Here is a 21,149-nt window from a genome sequence, read left to right as displayed (position 1 = left end):
GTAGAGGAAAATTATCAAACTACATAAATAACATACTGTAATTTGATTTTGATATTATATTTTTATCTTGATAGATAGAAAATGAACACCAGTGAGTTGACTGATGAACATTATCACATAATTTATTCAGAAAATATAAATAATTAACTGCAACATGTAAGTGTAAAAAAAACAACATTATGATTTGTACTATTTCAGAAGTTCTATTTTTAATCAAAGAAAATAATCTGAAGTTGTCTTTATTTTTAAGTTATCGTGCCGTGATTTTACCAGTGCGGCCCACTTGGGAGTAGATTTTTCTCCATGTGGCCCCCCATCTAAAATGAGTTTGACACCCCTGCACTATACTGTATGTATGTGTGTATATATACTGTACATACATATTACATGTATGTATGTAATGTATACCGTATTTTTCGGACTATGAGTTGCATTTTTTTTCATAGTTTGGCCGGGGGTGCGACTTATACTCAGGAGCGACTTATGTGTGAAATTATTAACACATTACCGTAAAATATCAAATAATATTATTTAGCTCATTCACGTAAGAGACTAGACGTATAAGATTTCATGGGATTTAGCGATTAGGAGTGACAGATTGTTTGGTAAACGTATAGCATTTTCTATATCAGTGGTTCTCAAATGGGGGTACGCGTACCCCTCGGGGTACTTGTAGGTATGCCAAGGGGTACGTGAGATTTTTTTTAAATATTCTAAAAATAGCAACAATTTAAAAATCCTTTATAAATATAAATAAAAACCTCTTTTTTTCCCAAATAGTTCAAGAAAGACCACTACAAATGAGCAATATTTTGCAGTGTTATACAATTTAATAAATCAGAAACTGATGACATAGTGCTGTATTTTACTTCTTTATCTCTTTTTTTCAACCAAAAATGCTTAGCTCTGATTAGGGGGTACTTGAATTAAAAAAAATTCACAGGGGGTACATCACTGAAAAAAGGTTGAGAACCACTGTTCTATATGTTATAGTTATTTGAATGACTCTTACCATAATATGTTACGTTAACATACCAAGCACGTTCTCAGCTGGTTATTTATGCCTCATATAACGTACACTTATTCAGTCTGTTGTTCACTATTCTTTATTTATTTTAAATTGCCTTTCAAATGTCTATTCTTGGTGTTGGGTTTTATCAAATAAATGTCCCCAAAAAATGCGACTTATACTCCAGTGCGACTTATACATGTTTTTTCCTTCTTTATTATGTGACTTATACTCCAAAAAATACAATACATACGTATGTATACATATATGTATATGTATACACTGGGGTTGTACGGTATACCGGTACTAATAAAGTATTGCGGTATTAATCAATTGAAATCGGTACTATACCACCTTTAAAAACTACCGGCACCGTTCTTTCGGCGGTGACTACAGAGCCGAGGTGCATGATGTTGAGTGTGTCAAAACGCATACACAAAGTGCATACAAGTAATAACATATTGGAGAGGAAAAATTGCAAAAAACTACAATTCTACTGGTTAATAAAGAGGGTGCGTGAAGCACAATATGGAGGTATTTGGACTTCAAAACTAACAATAAAGACGACGCTTTAAACAGGGAGGCACCGCGTTGCAAGTACTGTTTTACACCTTTCCTGCTTGTCGCCTCCCAGACCGTGGTCGTGGAGAGCATGGGAGACGTTCCCTCCAGGACCGATGTATTGTGGGGGTAACACATTTCACTTCACAATGGGTCCGTAAAGCTCAGCTCTTAGGCCGGAATGACGAGGCCGTCGATTAGTTACAACTTGGTCACTTTATTTATAATTTCCACAGGGCACAACCGGACATCCACCATGCTATTAACACTCCTGCACATACTAGCGCTAACTCTCCTAACTTGCCCACTCACTTACTCCTGTCACTCGCCCCACATACTGCCATTCGTAACACACACATATGCTACTTCCACAACAGCTGCTTTAATACACGCCTCGCCAAATGTGGCGATTATTATTACCACCTTTGCTTCAAACTTGGGTAAACATTTAAATAACGGCAATTACATTTTAAATGCATTGAAAATAAAGAAAAACGTGTTCCTTGTCTTACATCGGGATTGTGTATGATGTGTATTAAAGCCATAACCACGGTGAACTCTCATAGGCACTGATTTTATAGTTTAGCACCTCTCTGTGTGCAATTTTTACTTTCCACCCACAGTCTGAATGCTTCTGTATGTATGTATATAGTGTAATATTTCAACAACACATTCAAAACATTTGTTCTCAGGACTGGACTGTGTACCTTACCTCCTTTTGCACTATTTTTATTTTCTTTCCTTCCTATGTTTTGCATATTTGTAGACTGTCGCACTGATACTGGAGTTGTTTTTAATCTCATTGTACCTGTGTATATTGACAATAAAAGGCAATCTATTCTATGGGCAAAATTCAATTTTGGACATTTCCTGAAAGTTTTGTGAAAACCTACCAGTCAAATTTTGAGTTATTTTGCTCACTAACAAACAAAAAGAGGCAAACCCCAGCCATCATGTGTATTTAATAACATGGAAACACAACCTTCTGCACTGCAGGGAGTGGGAGACTGTAAAAAGGAGAAAAGTGAAACTCAGCTCATAGAACAATTTTTTGTCTGCGCTCACATTTTCTGATGACTAACTCATGCAAAAAGCAGGAAGCGTGAAAGCCAGATGAATCCAGACGGTTCTTAGATCCCCAGAATAGTCGTTAATTCATGAAAGCGAAGACACGGCCCAAAAGATTATAGAATCTCAAACAGAACAAAAGAATGAAAGATTCCTCGATTGATATTTTGTTTCTGTGTTAATGCATTTGTGTATGTCACTGCTTTTGATCGTTAATCACAGTCACCCAGCTGCTGTCAACATTTCCTGCTTAGAGTTGTCTTGTTGTTTTGTTGACTGCCATCCAAGCATGTTGCAGAATTTCAAAATCACTTCCAATGCTCTCGCTTCTCTTAAATGTTTCCCAGTCACTTTTATTGAAAACATTTTCCAAATCCGTACCGTGCCAGTTTTCAGAAAGACAAAAAATATGATGGCGATGGTGCGGCAGAATTGGACGGATTATAGAGTGAATGGCCTGACAGCACTTAGACCATCCACAGATATCAAGTATGAAGTGAACACAATCTGAAGTGCTCAGTCTTGTTGAGACCGAGCGAGGCGGTTTCCTGCCAAGTGGATTGTAAGAGTTTTTTTTTTTTGCTCTCCTATTTTGAGAGTTGACATTTTATTAACGGAAACAAGCTCCTACATATTTTGTCTTTTGGCAATGTTCTGCCTGCCAGGCATGTTTCTAGTAGCTGTCAGTGAAGAAACCCTGTGCATTTTTCTTCGACACGAGCAAATTCAAAACACATCATTACTTGATGATGCATTCCAGTGAGTAAGCGGCTAAAAATACTAGAATTGCTGCTCTGAATGCCAATCAACTAATAAATAAATAACCCACGCAAATAACAACTTGCAGAAAACTAACCCACTACTGGTAAATAAAAAATAAAAAAGTGTTTATTACATTAAAATTGAGTGGTTGCTAATTAATCAGTGCAGAAAGTTATTAACATACAATTTTTTTGTGTTTAAACATTCTAACAGGAGAAAAATACAATTAATCATGTCCTTTGCCTCTGATGGCTGCTGGTTAGCGCCTTGCATGGCAGCTCCCGCCATCAGTGTGTGAATGTGTGTGTGAATGGGTAAATGTGGAAATACTGTCAAAGCGCTTTGAGTACCTTGAAGGTAGAAAAGCGCTATACAAGTATAACCCATTTATCATTTATCATTAATTTGTTGTAGTGTACAAGTGTTCTGCATCATGCAATGATTTACACTATGAGAGGGGAACAATATTGGTTAGTGTATGGTCCGTGTACTATTTCCAATTCTGAAACACAAAACAAAAAACAAAATTAGGGCCATTTTTCGATTTTTATTATATATGGCAGATTTTAAAACAAACAAAAAAGGGTTGGTTTTCATTCAAATCTTGACATGAAATTGGATTGTGTGCTCTTTTCCTTTTATGGATTTTTATTTTTCCAGATACACACAAAAATCGAATATATGTTCATCCAAAATGCAAAAATGCGTGTTTACCTGTGTGATGACAAATTGACCCGGAAGCAGTATTTTAGCTTTTCCTTTGCGTTTAGCATTTTTTTTAGCATAACGCCAACATCTTTGTTCAGCAGGAGTCCTATTGTCGTTTAAAAAAAAAGTGTCATTAAATAGTTTTCCAACTTTTATTTCAGAAATGAAAATAGAAAAAATGGCCCAAAATTTGTTTTTTGATTAGCATTTAAGAATTGGAAACGGAAGGACTCCTGCTGAACAAAGATGTTAGCATTATGCTAGAAACATGCTAAACGCAAAGTAAAAGCTAAAATACTGCTTCCAGTTCAATTTGTCATCACACAGATAACCATGCATTTTTGCATTTTGGATGAACGTATATTCGATCTTTGTGTTTATCTGGAAAAATAAAAATCCATAAAAGGAAAACAGCACAAAATCCAATTTTATAGCAATATTTTAATGAAAATCAACCCTTTTTTGTTTGTTTTACAATCTGCCATATATAATGAAAATCGAAAAACGGTCCTAATTTTGTTTCTTGATTTGCGTTTCAGAAATGGAAACAGAATGAACGGAAGGTACACGGGCCGTGTATGTTTTGGTCTTTTGATTTTCATTTCTTCAACGGAAATTGCAAAACAAAACCAAAAAACTTTAAGAAAATTGAAAAACAAAGCGTTTTTCTTTTTAGGTGTCATAGAGCAGTAACAACATCTGAAAAACTGATTTTCATTTTATGTTGATTTGATGTATTGATTTTTAAATTTTTCATATAACAATAATGTGATATTATCACATCATGTATTCAGAAAATATAAATAACTACAAATAAATATAGAATACTATTAACCGCAACATGTAAGTGTAAACAAAAAACAACAACATTATGATTTGTACAATTGCTTAATGTGCTTGTTCTATTTTTAAACAAAGAAAACAATCTGAAGTTGTCTTTATTTTTAAGTTATCGTGCCGTGATTTGGGAGTAGATTTTTCTCCATGTGGCCCCCATCTAAAATGAGTTTGACACCCCTGGTCTAGTGACTCTAGTCTAATTTTAGGAAGCAGGGACAGACAATAAATTCTAGTTTTCAGGCATTCATTTTGAAATACTTAGTATGCAATCAGATTCATGTCAAATTTGTACAGTTGGTTGTTTCCTGGGGACTCAAATGGCATGAATTCGGTGGAATGGCCCAAGTACTTTGCAGGTGTCCCTACTGTACCTAATGGTGTGTGCAGTGTGTTTTCCTCTTCACCCAACACACAAATGGTAAATGGGTTATACTTGTATAGCGCTTTTCTACTTGTATAGCGCTTTTCACACACACATTCACACACTGATGGCGGGATGCAAGGCGCTAACCATGACCCATGTCTTTCTCAAGGACACAACGGACGTGACTAGGTTGGTAGAACCAGGAACCCTCAGGTTGCTGGCACGGTCACTCTACCAACCGCGCCACGCCGTCCCACACAACCATTGTCAGGCCATTTCCCACCATGAGCTTCAGAACTTGCAGGGAACTCGCTGCCTTTCTGCGCTGGCAGCCACAATGGCGGCTCGACCACATTGATGCCCTCCCTTTCGTCATTATCGCCGTGGAGATGGAGCAATTAACGAGGGTTGGACATGATTAACGATGCCCGTTGCCCGCAGTTGTCTGGCCTTAATGAACTTACGTTGCAGTGCGCGTTCAATTCATCTCTCCCCGCCAGACATGTCCCTTCTGCACCTTGCATCACATACATCTCAACAGAAGAGCGCTTAGTCATGGAGAGATTTGCAGCATTTTGTCCCCCCTGTAAGGCAAAGAAGAAGATTGAAAATACCTTTTTTTTTTTTTTTTGGGCTCCCTTCACATAAGTCCTTTTTGAGTATGCGCTTGCCCAGACCTCGGGTGGTCATTTCCATGGTGATGACAGCCAGAAGGTGCAACAAATTGACTCACAGTATTCCAATCACAGGTTTAATCACACTCAGTGTTCATTTGCGCATACTGAGGATTTACAACCTGACCTGTGTGCTTGAAGAACACGTCTTCTTTCAGTAAGTAGAAGTTCGACTTTCTCATGAAGCACCAGAGCTTGACGTTGTTGTGGACAAAATGGGTGACTTACACGTTTCCCTGCCTCGTCTGACAACTATTGTCATTATTTCTTCCATTCTATTTCCACATAGAAAGCACAAGCCGTCTTGGGGGAGGTTTTGTTAGCACCTCTATAATCTAATATACTGGTATTAGCATTAAAATATCCACTACTGTGGATCAGAATGGAGAGATTTATTCATACGCTACGTGTCAGGCATTATGCACGCCGACAAATTGTGGTCCCGGCGAGATTAATAGAATGGTTCCAACTCTTTTCTGCGCCTTCTTTCTTGTTCAGTTTAACCATGCACAAATTGCTACGCCTTAGAACTGCCCTCACATAATGAACAGAAGTCTCCTACCAGGTGGATACATCATCATCATTTGTTACAATGGCTGTGTTGAAATCAGAATAAAAAGACATCGAACACGTGTTTAAATACCTTATGGAAGGGGTGTCAAACGTACGGGCCACGGGCCGGAATAGGCCCGCGAACAGGTTGTATCCGGCCCGCGGGATCCATCCATCCATCCATCTTCAACTGCTTATCCGGAATCGGGTCTTGGGGACAACAGCTCCAGCAGAGACCCCCAGACTTCGCTCTCCAGAGCAACATTTGCGACTTCCTCCTGGGGAATCCCGAAGCGTTCCCAGGCCAGAGAGGAGATGTAATCCCCCCATCTGGTCCTTGGCCTGCCGCGGGGCCTCCTCCCAGTGGGACGTGCAACCAGGACCTCCCTAGGGAGACGCTCGTGAGGCATCCGCACGAGATGCCCGAACCACCTAAGCTGGCTCCTTTCCAAGCGAAGGAGCAGCGGCTCTACTCCGAGTCTCTCTCGGGTGACTGCACTTCTCACCCTATCTCTAAGGGAGATGCCAGCCACCCTTCTGAGGAAACTCATTTCGGCCACTTGTATCCGCGATCTTATTCTTTCGGTCATTACCCACACTTCATGACCATAGGTGAGAGTAGGAATGTAGATAGCTCGGTAGACCGAGAGCTTTGCCTTCTGACTCAGCTCCCGTTTCGTCACAACAGTGCGGCAGAGAGACTGCAATACTGCCCCAGCTGCTCCGATTCTCCGGCTGATTTCCTTCTCCATCTTTCCCTCACTCGTGAAGGAGACCCCGAGATACTTAAACTCCTCCACCTGGGACAGAGTCTCGTCCCCTACCCGGACTGTACAAACCGGTTTCCTGCTGAGAACCATGGCCTCAGATTTGGAGATGCTGATCCTCATTCCAGCCGCTGAACACTCGGCTGCGAACCGATCCAGTGAGAGCTGAAGGTCACGAACCAAAGGTGCCATCAGGACCACATCATCTGCAAAGAGCAGTGACGCTACCTTTAGCCCCCCGAGACGTATACCCTCTCCGCCATGGCCACGACTCCGCCTAGAAATCCTGTCCGCGGGATGAGTTTGCTAAGTATAAAAATGAGCCGAAATGTTTTAATGAAAGAAACTGCTGTTCTCAATGTGTCCACTAGATGTTGCAATAGCAATTATTTGTATCTTTGTAGATGATGCTACATATGTAAAAAAAAAAAAAAAAAAAACACATGATGTTAGCGCACCAATTGAGGAAAATTAGCAAACTACATAAATAACATCCTGTAATTTGATTTTGATATCATTTTTTTATCTTGATAGATTGAAAATGAACACCAATGAGCTGACTGATGAACATTATCACTTTATTTATTCAGAAAGTATAAATAACGACAAATAAAGGTTGGTTTTACGAGCAGAGGAGCATGTTCGGCAGCGCACAATCACAAAGTGCTTATAAGCAGACACAGTGTGTAGACAGAAAAAGGAGAACGGACGCATTTTGGCTTAAAAACTAATGATGGTGAAGTTATAACACTGAAACACCCTCAGGAAGAGGTGCTTTAAGGCATGGCTAGCGGCTAAGTCCACCCGCAGTCTGCAGTGTTGTAGCTACATCTAAATCACTAATCCTCGCCTTCATGGCGACAAATAAAGTACGTGTCTTACAAATATCATCCTTGCAGGACGAGGAATAGCTAAACATGCTTCACTACACACTGTAGCTCACCGGTAGGGATGATGTTTGTTAAGAAATTATCGATTTCGATGCCATTATCGAATCCTCTTATCGAACCGATTCCTTATTGATTCTCTTATCGAATCCAGATAGATTGTCGTATATGGAAAAAAACACAATACTTGGTTTAACAAAAGCTCACTTTTAATTAACAGAGCAAACACTGCTCTGGTCACTCTGGCTATCATGAATGTCATCATCTGAAATAGGATAATGTTAACATTATCTTAATTCACATCTTGCAAGCACTAGTTTATTAGACAGACCTGCAAACTCTGGAGTGGTGTAGGCTACAAGATACCGTTAACGTTATCAGACACATACAAAAAGGCGAACACTAACTATGTTTAGGTAACGTTAGTCTACCTAACATTACTGCAGTCCTGGTTGACATAAGAGGTAACGTTATTTTAGCCTAAAAGCTACAAGTGAGCAGATATGGAAATTGACCGGCAACAGTTAATGTCAGTTACTCACCGGCACTATCACTGGGACTGCAGGTTGAAGCAGAGGAAGAGGGGCGTGCTTCGTCATCTCTGTCGTTGCTTCTTCACGTGTCGAAGACACGACACGTTTCTCTAACCTTCAGGTTATGTACAGCCTGAACATGTTTCAACATGTTTGTTGTACTGCTCCCCTCACAGGAAAGCGAAGCCTGGCAATAATTGCAGATAGCCGTTTCGTCGTCACATTTCTTAGTAAAGTGAAGCCATGCCTTGGAGCTTTTTTTCCGGTTCATTGTTGTTGCTGCTTCTACCTCATTTGACGTGCCACAGGACATTTCCTGTGACACGGGATTCGTTCCCAGGGATTCGAATAAAGAACCAAATATTTTCTTTACTATAGTGGCTTCGATAACAGGAACCGTTTCTCAAAAATTGATTTTAATCCGTGGAATCGGTTCTTTTCTTATCGAACAATCGGGAGAACCGGTTTTCGAACATCATCCCTACTCACCGGCGTCCTGAATATAAACAAATGCCATGGGTGGATCTACACCTAACATCCACTGTAATGACACCAAGTACAGGAACGTATCTAGTCAATACTACTATGATTACAGTGATATTTTTTAGCATCACAAAATCTTTTTTTTAATTTTTTTTATTTTTATATTATGTTTATAAACTCAGGAAATATGTCCCTTGATACATGAGGACTTTGAATATGACCAATGTATGATCCTGTAACTACTTGGTATCGGATTGATACCCAAATGTGTCGTATCATCCAAAACTAATGTAAAGTATCAAACAACAGAAGAATAAATGATTATAACATTTTAACAGAAGTGTAGATCGTTAAAACAGAAAATAACCAGATATTAACAGTAAATGAACAAGTAGATTAATAAACCATTTTCTACCACTTGTCCTTAATAATGTTGACAAAATAATAGAATGATAAATGACACAATATGTTACTGCATATGTCAGCAGACTAAATTAGGAGCCTTTGTTTGTTTACTTACTAATAAAAGACAAGTTGTCTTGTATGTTCAATATTTTATTTAAGGACAAACTTGCAATAAGAAACATATGTTTAATGTACCCTAAGATCTGTTGTTAAAATAAAGCCAATGCCATTTTTATGGTCCCCTTCATTTAGAAAAGTATCAAAATACATTTTGGTACCAGTAACGGTACCAAAATATTGGTATCGGGACAACACGAATGTAACGTTATATTTTCTTCCGCTATTCTTCTCTGCAGAGCTTCCTGGCGCTCCCTCCAACTTGGTCATCTCCAACATCAGCCCCCGCACCGTCACGCTCCGGTTCCGTCCTGGTCCTGACGGGAAGACCGCCATATCACGATGGATAGTGGTGGGCCAGGTGAGCACGCACGTCTCTGATCTTTTGGAAGAGGAGAATAACGCAGCGTCCTCGTCCGTGCTTACAGGTGGTGAAGGAGGATGGCGAGGAGGACGCGTGGCGGGTTGTTTACCAGCTTGATAACCAGCTGGGCGCAGACACGCTGGAGATCCCCAACCTCTCACCCTTCACTAAGTACAGGTCAGCAGCACACACGCTCAAATTATGCACAGACTCACTCAGACACACACACACACACACACAAATGTTACTCTCTGCCAGTTTTTGCTGTATTGCAAGCCTCGGGTGAAGTTCGATAAATCACACCGACAGTTCCATATGAGACTATTTTTGTTTGTCAGCACCTTCGCAGCTGCTGCATGCAGATCCTCATTACCCTCCCGCAAATAGCGGGGAGGAGGAGAAGGAGGGCGGTAAAGAACGGCAAGGGAGGTGAGGGAACGTGATGAGCGGCCAGGGGAAGGAAGTGGATGAGGAAAGGAGGTTGTTAAAGAGTAGACAAAGGAGTGAAACGAGGAGAGGGTGGGGGGTGCGTGATACTTATGATACTAAACTAAGGTCAAAAAACAAACACATTCTGTATATTTATTTATTTATTCTCCTGTAGAAAACGTTTACAAGTAACCTTTTAACCATCTTAATGGGCCTTGAGTGCATTTAATTCAAAACTATGTTAAGCTTCCTAAGTGAGGAAAAAAGGTCACGCTCAAAAAGTGTTATAAGTAAGTCAAAAAAAAGTTCTTAATGCTTTAAACTCTTCACTAAAGTCAGACCTATCCATAGATATAAAGTTGTATATATTTGCAATGTTTTTTTTATGTCTTATGCTCTTTTTTAAGAAAAAAAATAATCATATTTTTTTTATCAAAGGTGAAATGTGACTCAAGAGTTAATGGAGTTTGCAGCACTTTTACTTTTCTAGGGGTGTCCCAATCCAATATTGATATCAGATATCGGTCTGATATCAGCAGAACAGAATATGTATCGCATTGTATTGGCTTGCATTATCCAATATAAGCAGTCCTGCAGCGCGTTGACTTGTGCAGAGCTGGACAGCCAGTTAACATCTACAGAAAATGTCCTCCAACAAGCACACAAAGTTCAGGCATGTGAAATGTCCGCGAAAACGTGTTTTAAACATTAATTTACTCGTCAAAATATCACTTCCGTGTTTTTTTTGTGAAATATCAATACAAATATGATCTAAACAGGTGCCTGTTGTGCCTCTTGCCTAAACACCACACTGGAGCTCACTATCAACTGTTGATAGCTTACTTGTTGTCACCTCTGTTCACTCTCCGAGCCACTACTAGGCTGGTAATCATATTTGGATGGTTTCAATCCGAACACCGTTAGTTTCGAACCAATTGTAGTTCTAGAGCAGGCCTGGGCAATTATTTTGACTCGGGGGACCAAATTTAGAGCAAAAAATGTGTCTGGGGGCCGGTATATCTGATTTTTAGGAACACTCGTACAAAACATCACAATAATGTCTGATTGAATGCTAAAAACGTTATGACAGACCGCCTTAAAAAACGGAATGGAATTTTTTATTTTTTTTACTAAATGAGACACCCAGAATCTACATGATAATAAAGAATGTGGGTTTTACATTATTAATTATGAATGATAAAACACTGAATATTGGCAACATATGAACGTCACACACCCTCTCGATTGACATATTTTACAATCAAGCAAAATGCAACAAACACAGCGAAATATGAACGCGAAAAAACGAAAAAACCCACCTACAATCTGAAATATCTGATATATCACTAAGCTTTAGAACTTTGTTGTAAAAATCTCCTTCCACGCCTGTCACTGACACTGGAAACACTACTCTGGAAACGCTGTGTGGAAACGCTCCCCACCCACACTGCTTGGTGCCTCGTCTGAGCTGCTGTGACTTAGATTACCATAGTAACTAGTATATCATGCAAAAGCACAGATTCCAACCACTGAAATAGTTTGTATAGTTCAAGACTTACGGTAATTTGAAAACATCACTGCACATCATAATGGCAGCTAGAGTTTCCATCTCAAAGATCTAAAAAATGTATTTGGCAATGTCCGGCGGGCCAGATTGAAAAGCTTGGGCCACATGTGATCCCCGGGCCTTAAATTGCCCAGGTCTGCTCTAGAGTGAATGATGGGTTCTACATGTAAAGCGACTTTGGGTACTTAGAAAAGCGCTATATAAATCCCAGGTATTATTATTATTATTATTATTAGAGTATTTGTTAGTAGTCAGCGAGAAGACGTATGATGGATGTAACCAGAGGTCACAACACAGGAAGTACATTACCCGAGGGGGCGTGGTTACAGGATAGAGTTGCCGAATTGGAGTTATATACATGCATTTTATATTATTTTACATTACATTTTCAACGATAATAATGTCAGTATATTATCTACTAAAAATACTACAAATTCTGGGGTACATTACATTAGACATGTAAGTGTCAAAAAGACAGCCAAAAGAGGTTGGTAGATGAGAATAAATGTAAAGGTAAATATAGTGTACAAATGCACACAATTGCAGGAAATGTAGTCTTGATTTTCAAAATGTTCTTTCGGGGTGTGCGTGGCAGCATTACATGCTGATAGAAATTGTACTGTATATCTTTTTTCTTTTTTTTTCTTTTCTTTCTCAAAGGATGTTAATGTCCCTGAAAGAGTTGCTTCTCCAGCGAACACACCATTTGCAGCTTTTTCATATTTCCATAGATAAATGTCTGCCATCAAGATATTATTTTGATGCCCTCGGCTGGCGTTATCTACTCATTCTGCTTCAGTATGGTGCAGATTATTGTGGCAGTGCTACTGTAGTGGTCATGTTTGACGACGGCTCTTTCTTTAATTTAATCTATATTCCCGCTTCTTCTACTCCTCACTGTCCTTCACATTCATTTTCTTCTTTCCCATCGTTGCAAAAACAAAGTTATGTCTTGTTAGCTATTACCGTATTTTACCAACTATAGCGCGCACCAGTTTATTAGTCGCACCCACTCAATTTTTGTGAAAAAAAATGTTTCCATATATTAGCCACACAGGAATATAAGCCGCAGATACAGTATATAAATTATGACATTAGTTATTTACACAAAAAGATTATATAAATGTTTATTTACATACCTTAAATTTCTCCAAACGGTCTCTGCAACACGGAAGTAAAACAGCTGATCAAACAAAACAGAAGTCATCGTCATGGACCCACTAGCTGCGAAAGCTAGCTTTCCAATCAGCTAAACAGATTCAATAACTCCACGGTGACGTTTTGGTGAATATACGGAGGAATTTATAAATCTGAAACAATACAAAAAGAATGCCATTGTAAGTTAATAATACGAACACAGATACTCATTACATTACATTATGGTTGGTATTTTCTTATATTTTAGTCAAGTCATTTACAAGCTGTAAACATGGTAGGCTATAGGCTACTGGGACCTAGCAGCTACACAACAGCTAAGCACACAATAGCACACAAGCTACATATCCGTAATAAGTGTCCTTAATTTAATGACATTGCATCTAAATCAACACATTTGTCAATATAAGGAAGTTTCAAATACCGGTAAGTATAGTTTCATATTATTTACACATACAAAGTCTCCAAGGCAGAAGCGTATTAGAAAGTATCCAGTAACAAAGGTGTCCGCATCGTTCAATTTACTGTGTCACAAGCTTACTTTTTTTTCTTTTTTTTTTTTTTTTTTTTTTTTTTAATGTCCTGTCCAGCTTCTCAGGCAAATCATATAGTTGATGTAGATGCCCATATCGGCTGTTCAGATTTACCTTACAAAAGAGAAGTGTAGAATACTTCTCTTGTTGCCTTATTTGTATTTGACTTTATTAAATGTATTTATATTATCATTTGGTGCAGCCGGGCCGGAGCAGGAGGGGATAGAAAGAGAAAAAAAGGAATACAGAGGGGGAAATTGTGGGGACAAGAGGGGGATTAGGCAGAGAGACAAAAACAACAACAGCAAACACAACAACAACAATAACAACAACAACAGAGCAACATCAGCAAATACGACATGTACAAATATGATGGTAAAAGTAATAGCAAATAAGCAGTTAGCGAAAATAATACAGAAATGACAATGAGCATTATTACACTAAAAATGGAGCAATATGAATACCAATAGAAATAGCGCTATTGATAATTAACAATACCAATACTTTACCTTTTACAAGCTTACTTTAATGAATTATTGTGGCCACTAGTTGTAGCCATAAAACAAATAGCACTCCACTTTGACTTAAGTTAAGTTAAGTTAAAGTTAAAGTACCAATGATTGTCACACACACACTAGGTGTGGTGAAATTTGTCCTCTGCATTTGACCCATCCCCTTGATCACCCCCTGGGAGGTGAGGGGAGCAGTGGGCAGCAGTGTAGCCGCGCCCGGGAATCATTTTTGGTGATTTAACCCCCAATTCCAACCCTTGATGCTGAGTGCCAAGCAAGGAGGTAATGGGTCCCATTTTTATAGTCTTTGGTATGACCCGGCCGGGGTTTGAACTCACAACCTACCGATCTCAGGGCGGACACTCTAACCACTAGGCCACTGAGTAGGACTTAGAGACACCATTAGTTCATTTCAGACATTTAATAATAGGTTAGTGTTTTTTCTGTTTGACAAATTTCACTTGATCAAGCCTTTTCTAACATTCCACACTACAAAATAATATTGTATCAAGATCAATATCGGTATCGCCTAATACTTAAGGCTCTATTACCGGTATCGTATCAGAAGGAAAACAATTGCATCGGTTACAAACAGCACCTTTATTACCAAAAACTGTGAAATACACAATTCTTAACTTTTGAAACAAATTAAAGTGATTGGCGTCCAAAATGAAACCTCACACATCTTAATTTTCCCACATTCTTCCATCATTCAAGTGTAAAAAGAAGTAAACGGAATAGCTTCAAAAGCATCAAAACACTCCACCTTACCTTTAATAACAACTGATGACACGTGCTGTGTGTGTTCTTCTCTCTCACATTCTTCTCTTCTTTCGTTTGCTCTTTTTTTTTTTGAGCAAATGAAAGGCATCATGTTTGGCAACTAGGGATGTAACAATATGAACATTTTATATCACGGTTATCACCAAAATTATCAGTGTTGCTGTTATTATCACGGTATTGTTGAATGTGCTCAAACAGCGCTTATAGACATACTAAAATGTTGTTTTATTTTTTTTAAATAAATGGACGCATTGTTCGAATTGTTGTTAATGCTTAACGATAATGTTTTAGTCTGAGTCTCTGTTTCAATGGCTAAGCTTTAATTGTTTTAAATATTAGTTTGTACTGTAGCACAAGTGCGTAACAAATAAAATATATTATTTTTTATTATTTCCAGCGGGTTTTGGGATGTCCTACTCTGTTTAGCGGTCCTTGAACACACTGTAAAAACACCTCCGTCTTGTATTCCTCTGATTATATAGCGATCTCTCTGTTCTAAGAGAGCATGCTGGTTTGTAGGTTTAATGTGCACAGTTGAATATCTGAGTTGCTCAGACAGCAATGTGTTTATACAAGTTTATATTGGGGTATGTCGCTTCTTAATGGGGAAAGACGTTAATGTCTCTTGTTTTCATGTTAGCATTTAAGCTAGCGAGCTGGCGGCAGTCAGTACGTGAGTTTATCAAATTGCAGTTATTGATTACGGTTTTTCTATCATTTTAATTTAAAACGATACTACTAACCGTCTGGAGTTTTACGGCAGTTATCCTTATTTCCGTTTATTGTTACATCCCTAATGACAGCGTTTGTAACGTTCTCCTTTCATGCCACTTTCGGCCTGTTCTTCCCATAAATCCTGGGCGAGTTCAAATTGTACAACCTCAGCGCTGTTCGACTTTAGAGGTTGCGCCGTGAAAATATTTAACATCCAGTCTGCGTCTCACTCTTTCCATTCTCGCCTTCATCAGCAAGCATGTGTGCACCGGTGCACTCGGCGGGATTATGTTGTCACATGCAACACCACGGGGACATTAGATGAAGTGGCACACTTGTTTGTTATTTCTTATCACATTTCCAGCCCTCCTTTACACACCCATCGCTCCATCTCCCGAAATACCCATCACGGTGTGGCCGACCGGTGGATGTCATCTCTCTTTCCGCGCGCTGACACCCCGCTTCAGTCCCAACCGCTCAGAGGCGTGGCTTAATTGGTTTCAGCAGGAAACGCTCCCCTGTGCATGTATATGTATGTGCGCCGTCACATTTGTGGCACGTAGTCGCTGATACCACCGCGTAGCCGCCTCGCACGGTCTTTTTCACATCTCTCACATAAAGCATGTCATGGGATGTGTTTATGCAGGTGTGATGTGTGTGAATTGCATTCTGTGTTTGCAATGCATGTTAAAGAGTGAAAACGGAATTTTCCTCATGAGGATCGAGGCACTGACTCTGAACAGGGAAAACAATGGAGACATTTGATGGTGGAGTCTTCAGAATACTGTAAGAACAATAGGATGATTAAGTTTAACCTACACTGTAATATAGTATTAAAGGTTTTTAAAAAAAATATTTATATATATTTCAAATTAAATATATATACTGTGTATATATTTTTAGTCTATAAATATAAAATATTTTTTTTTTTTTCGAAATATTTTTGCTAGACAAATACTTCATGTTGCATTTTATATCCTGAAGGTTTTAGGGATGTACCATATTTTTCAGACTATAAGTCGCAGTTTTTTTCATAGTTTGGCCTGGGGTGCGACTTATAGACTTAGACTTAGACTTCCTTTTTATTTTTATTAAATTTGAACTTTACAGTACAGATAAGAACGAAATCCGTTACATAAGCTCATGGTAGTGCAGGGTAAAAAAGCAATAAGGTGCATATATAAATAAATAAATAGGTTACTGTACAGATGAATATATTTATCTGTATAAATAAAAATATAAAATAAATAAAGTATAAATATACTTATACTCAGGAGCGACTTATGTGTGAAATTATTAAGATATTACCGTAAAATATCAAATAATATTATTTAGCTCATTCACGTAAGAGACTAGACGTATAAGATTTCATGGGATTTAGCGATTAGGAGTGACAGATTGTTTGGTAAACGTATAGCATGTTCTATATGTTATAGTTATTTGAATGACTCTTGCCATAATATGTTACGTTAACATACCAGGCACGTTCTCAGTTGGTTATTTATGCGTCATATAACGTACACTTATTCAGCCTGTTGTTCACTATTCTTTATTTATTTTAAATTGCCTTTCAAATGTCTATTCTTGGTGTTGGGTTTTATCAAATAAATTTTCCCCAAAAATGCGACTTATACTCCAGTGCGACTTATATATGTTTTTTCCCTTCTTTGTTATGCATTTTCGGCCGGTGCGACTTATACTCCGGAGCGACTTATACTCCGAAAAATACGGTATATCATGAGGATTTTATCAATACCGATACCAATATTGACATTCCTTATCGATTTTGGTATTCATCTGATCCGTTGTAATTGGTGCAAATAAGAATGTGAAAAAATACATATTTTTGTTAGCACAAGAGATTGTACACCACCAACATCATGTAACATCTCACAGCAGGGAAATATTTAATCAACACCTGCTTTTTAAGTTCTACACAAGTCAACAATAGCTGTGTCTCCATTCGGGGGCTGCATCCTTCCAGGGACCCAGCCCATGCGGTCGACACCGCACCTCCGCCGTGTGATTTTCCTGCGGTTAAATGGTTGTCATGGAGATGTGTCACGTGTTGACAAGCATTTTCAAGCGGTTATTCCTAATTATTAGTTAATGATGGGTTTATTTTTATGCTTGTGAATGGTTGTTACAGTGGGACATGTACCTTTAAAAACACGCAGGCAACCCAGAAGATGTCCCAGAAAGTGTCCTCAAGGTCCAACCATACAACAACACCACACAATTGACTTTATTAATATGTGATTCACAAGTTTTCTAATCTTGTCAAATTGCTTGCATTATAGCCAGCAGTAGTAAATATTGGTATAGCATAATATTATTATTATCGTATAATTATTTGCAATGAAGGCACAGGAAATAAATCACAACAACTGCAGTTTCAGCACATAAGTTTATTAATGTATACAGGTTATAAAAATATTCAGTTTTTGAATGATCATCCAAACTGGTATATGCGTGTTTTGTGTAATTTATTTTTGCTCTGTCGTCCTTTAAATTGCCTTGTTCAAGTCCATGTCCTCCTTGATTGTTCTGCGCAGCAATACAAAATACAGAAAACTTAAACACAAGATCACAATCATTTATAGAAGTAAACCGTTTCAAATAAACGAGCAAATGTACACAAAAAAAACAGCAATAACTAATGTTGGTACATTGATGCACAAATTTACAATACCACACATTACTAAAACATAGTAAGTCAACTTCTTGCAGTCTAAAAAATAAATTAAAAGATGTCAGGCTTTACTTCAGACTTGGTAAACACTTTGCAAACTGTTGGATTGCAGTGGGGAAAAAAAACAAATTTCCAAGCTGCTTGGCAGTTTATGGGTCAACATTGTCTTAGAATTAGCATCATAACTCATCATAACTGTGACTCACTTTTATCGAAGGTTGCAAAACATTTTTTATGCTTTCTTCATCAAACTTTAATTTAATTTGATCCATATTTTGTACTAAAAATACATTTGTGGGATATTAATTGTTCAGTAATTAATTTGAGTGTACAAAATAACAAATTCAACATAATTAAAACATACAATTGGAAACCTTCCTGACACAAATCCAACCGTCCATCCAGTAATCACAATGGACAACGAGAATTACTTGGGAAATTTGCCATTATATTCTTATCAGTGGCGGAGCAGGAAGGTGCTAACACAAAAGTTGTAAATCAGTAGTACACTAATCCCTCGTTTATTGCTGTTAATTGCTTCCAGGCCGGAATTTCCATGAAGTGGAATGTATTATTTATAAAACAAATATTTTTGGAGCTAGAACATAACAAAACTATTTACCACTTTTTAAATACTGTTAACATTATGAGAGCCCTCTAAATGTGAAATAACACCTACATAGTCACATTTACACTCGTTTGAATGTAGTAATGTTCCTGAGGCCGATCCAATTAATGGCCACAATACTGAACAAGGTGCTCTGATTGGTTTGTTGCCAATACTACAGTAGTACTGATATGTTTAGATTTTAGTTACTCGTATCTGGCCCACAGGACGTGCTAAGTTAAAATTTCTGTTTTAATTGTATTTTATTTATTTAGTTGTTGTATTTTAATCTGTCCTGTCCAGACTTTCAGGCAAATTATATTGTTGACGTAGACGCCCGTATCTGCTGGACAGATTTACTTTAGAAAAAAGAAGTGTGGGATACATCTCTTGTTGTCTTATTTGTGTTTTGTATTTTATACAATATTATATGTCCAAAAAAACAATGCCATAGTGTTTAAAATGAAGTGTCAGGAATGTTTAGGATAAACACACTTGCTGTAGTTGAACACAAACGGGATGTGCGGGAACATCCACTGTGTCTCTCAACTTTTACTTTCAGAGAAATAGTGTCCTCTACAGTGGACATTTTTAAAAATGTAAAATGTAACCCATATTTTAACTTTTAATAATGTATATACCTCACAAATTGATTTTAGTTTCGCTGGCTTGATCTTTTCCGGGTGATGGTAGCTCATACTTGCCAACCTTGAGACCTCCAATTCCGGGAGGTGGGGGGGTGGGGGGTGGGGGGCGGGGCGGGGTGTGGTTGGGGGTGTGGTTAAGAGGGCAGGAGTATATTTACAGCTAAAATTCACCAACTCGAGTATTTCATATATGTTTCATATGTATGTATATATATATATATATATATATATATATATATATATATATATATATATATATATATATATATATATATATATATATATATATATGAAATACTTGACTTTCAGTGAATTCTAGCTATATATATATATTTATATATATATATTTATTTTATTATACATATAAATAAAATAAATACTTGAATTTCAGTGTTCCGGAGGCTATCCAGTAGATGGCAGTATTGTCCTGTTTAAGAGTGTCACAACATTGCTGTTTACGGCAGACGAACTGCTTTACGGTAGACGAAAACGTGACTGCTGTTGTTGTGTGTTGTTACCGCGCTGGGCGGACGTTAATGAAACTGCCTAACAATAAACCCACATAAGAAACCAAGAACTCGCCCTCGATCATTCTACAGTTATAACGTGATTGGGCAGGCACACTGTTTATATTGTGGGAAAGCGGACGTGAAAACAGACTGTCGCCGCTGTCCCCACTCAGGTCCGCATTGAGCTGGAAGGGGCGTGGCCTCCAGCTCCGGCTGAATTCCGGGAGTTTATCGGGAGAAAATTTCTTCCGGGAGGTTATCGGGAGAGGCGCTGAATTCCGGGAGTCTCCCGGTAAAACCGGGAGGGTTGGCAAGTATGTGGTAGCTTATCAAGTAGCTTCGGTGTGCAGCGCCATGAACATGTCTTTTTGGCTTGGAACACTGGAGATGAACGTGGCGCACTTTCTTACCTCCGCTACAGAGGTTCGTTTTTGCCAGGGTTTGTTTTTCTGTTTGTTCGCAACATAACTCAAAAAGTTATGAACTTATTTTGGGGAAAAAACAGTTCTTCTTATCTACTACCAATTAAAACACACTTTCGCTTCCTGCTTCCTCTTTTGCTCCGCGCTCTCACAATGCAGACCGCGCTGCACAGAGGATTCTGGGAGTTGTAGTTTATTTTCAGACCCGCCAAAGCAAAAGAGCCAGAAAAAATACTGCAATACAAGTCTTCGTTTGATACCGTCACGCGGCACAGCATTATTGAAAAGATTTTGAAACCGTAAAATTGAGGTATCTACAAAACAGTTACATAGCGTGTATTTGTGTGTGTGTTTGTGTGTGTGCGTGTGTGTGTGTGGGTGTGTGTGCGTGTGTGTGTAAATATACACCCACATATATGTATGTATATATATATATATATATAATCTTAACTCAATGTGGCCCCTGAGTCAAACATTTTGGGACC

The 21,149-nt window shown here is 38.4% G+C and overlaps 1 protein-coding gene across 3 annotated transcripts in view; it reads left to right on the top strand.

The window, feature by feature from the left end:
* Nucleotides 1-21,149, top strand: part of LOC133634106 (protein sidekick-1-like) — a 962,694-nt gene that overhangs the window by 852,882 nt on the left and 88,663 nt on the right. For all 3 annotated transcript variants that reach the window (XM_062027111.1, XM_062027112.1, XM_062027113.1), the window contains 2 exons: nucleotides 9,970-10,091; nucleotides 10,159-10,271. In XM_062027111.1, the coding sequence (XP_061883095.1) occupies nucleotides 9,970-10,091; nucleotides 10,159-10,271 (235 nt within the window). The remainder of the gene's footprint in view (nucleotides 1-9,969; nucleotides 10,092-10,158; nucleotides 10,272-21,149) is intronic.

The sequence above is a fragment of the Entelurus aequoreus genome, linkage group LG18, assembly GCF_033978785.1.
Source record: "Entelurus aequoreus isolate RoL-2023_Sb linkage group LG18, RoL_Eaeq_v1.1, whole genome shotgun sequence".
In the NCBI taxonomy this organism is placed as follows: domain Eukaryota; kingdom Metazoa; phylum Chordata; class Actinopteri; order Syngnathiformes; family Syngnathidae; genus Entelurus; species Entelurus aequoreus.
Note: the sequence above shows the minus strand (reverse complement) of the source record. Positions and strands in the feature narration are given on the sequence as shown.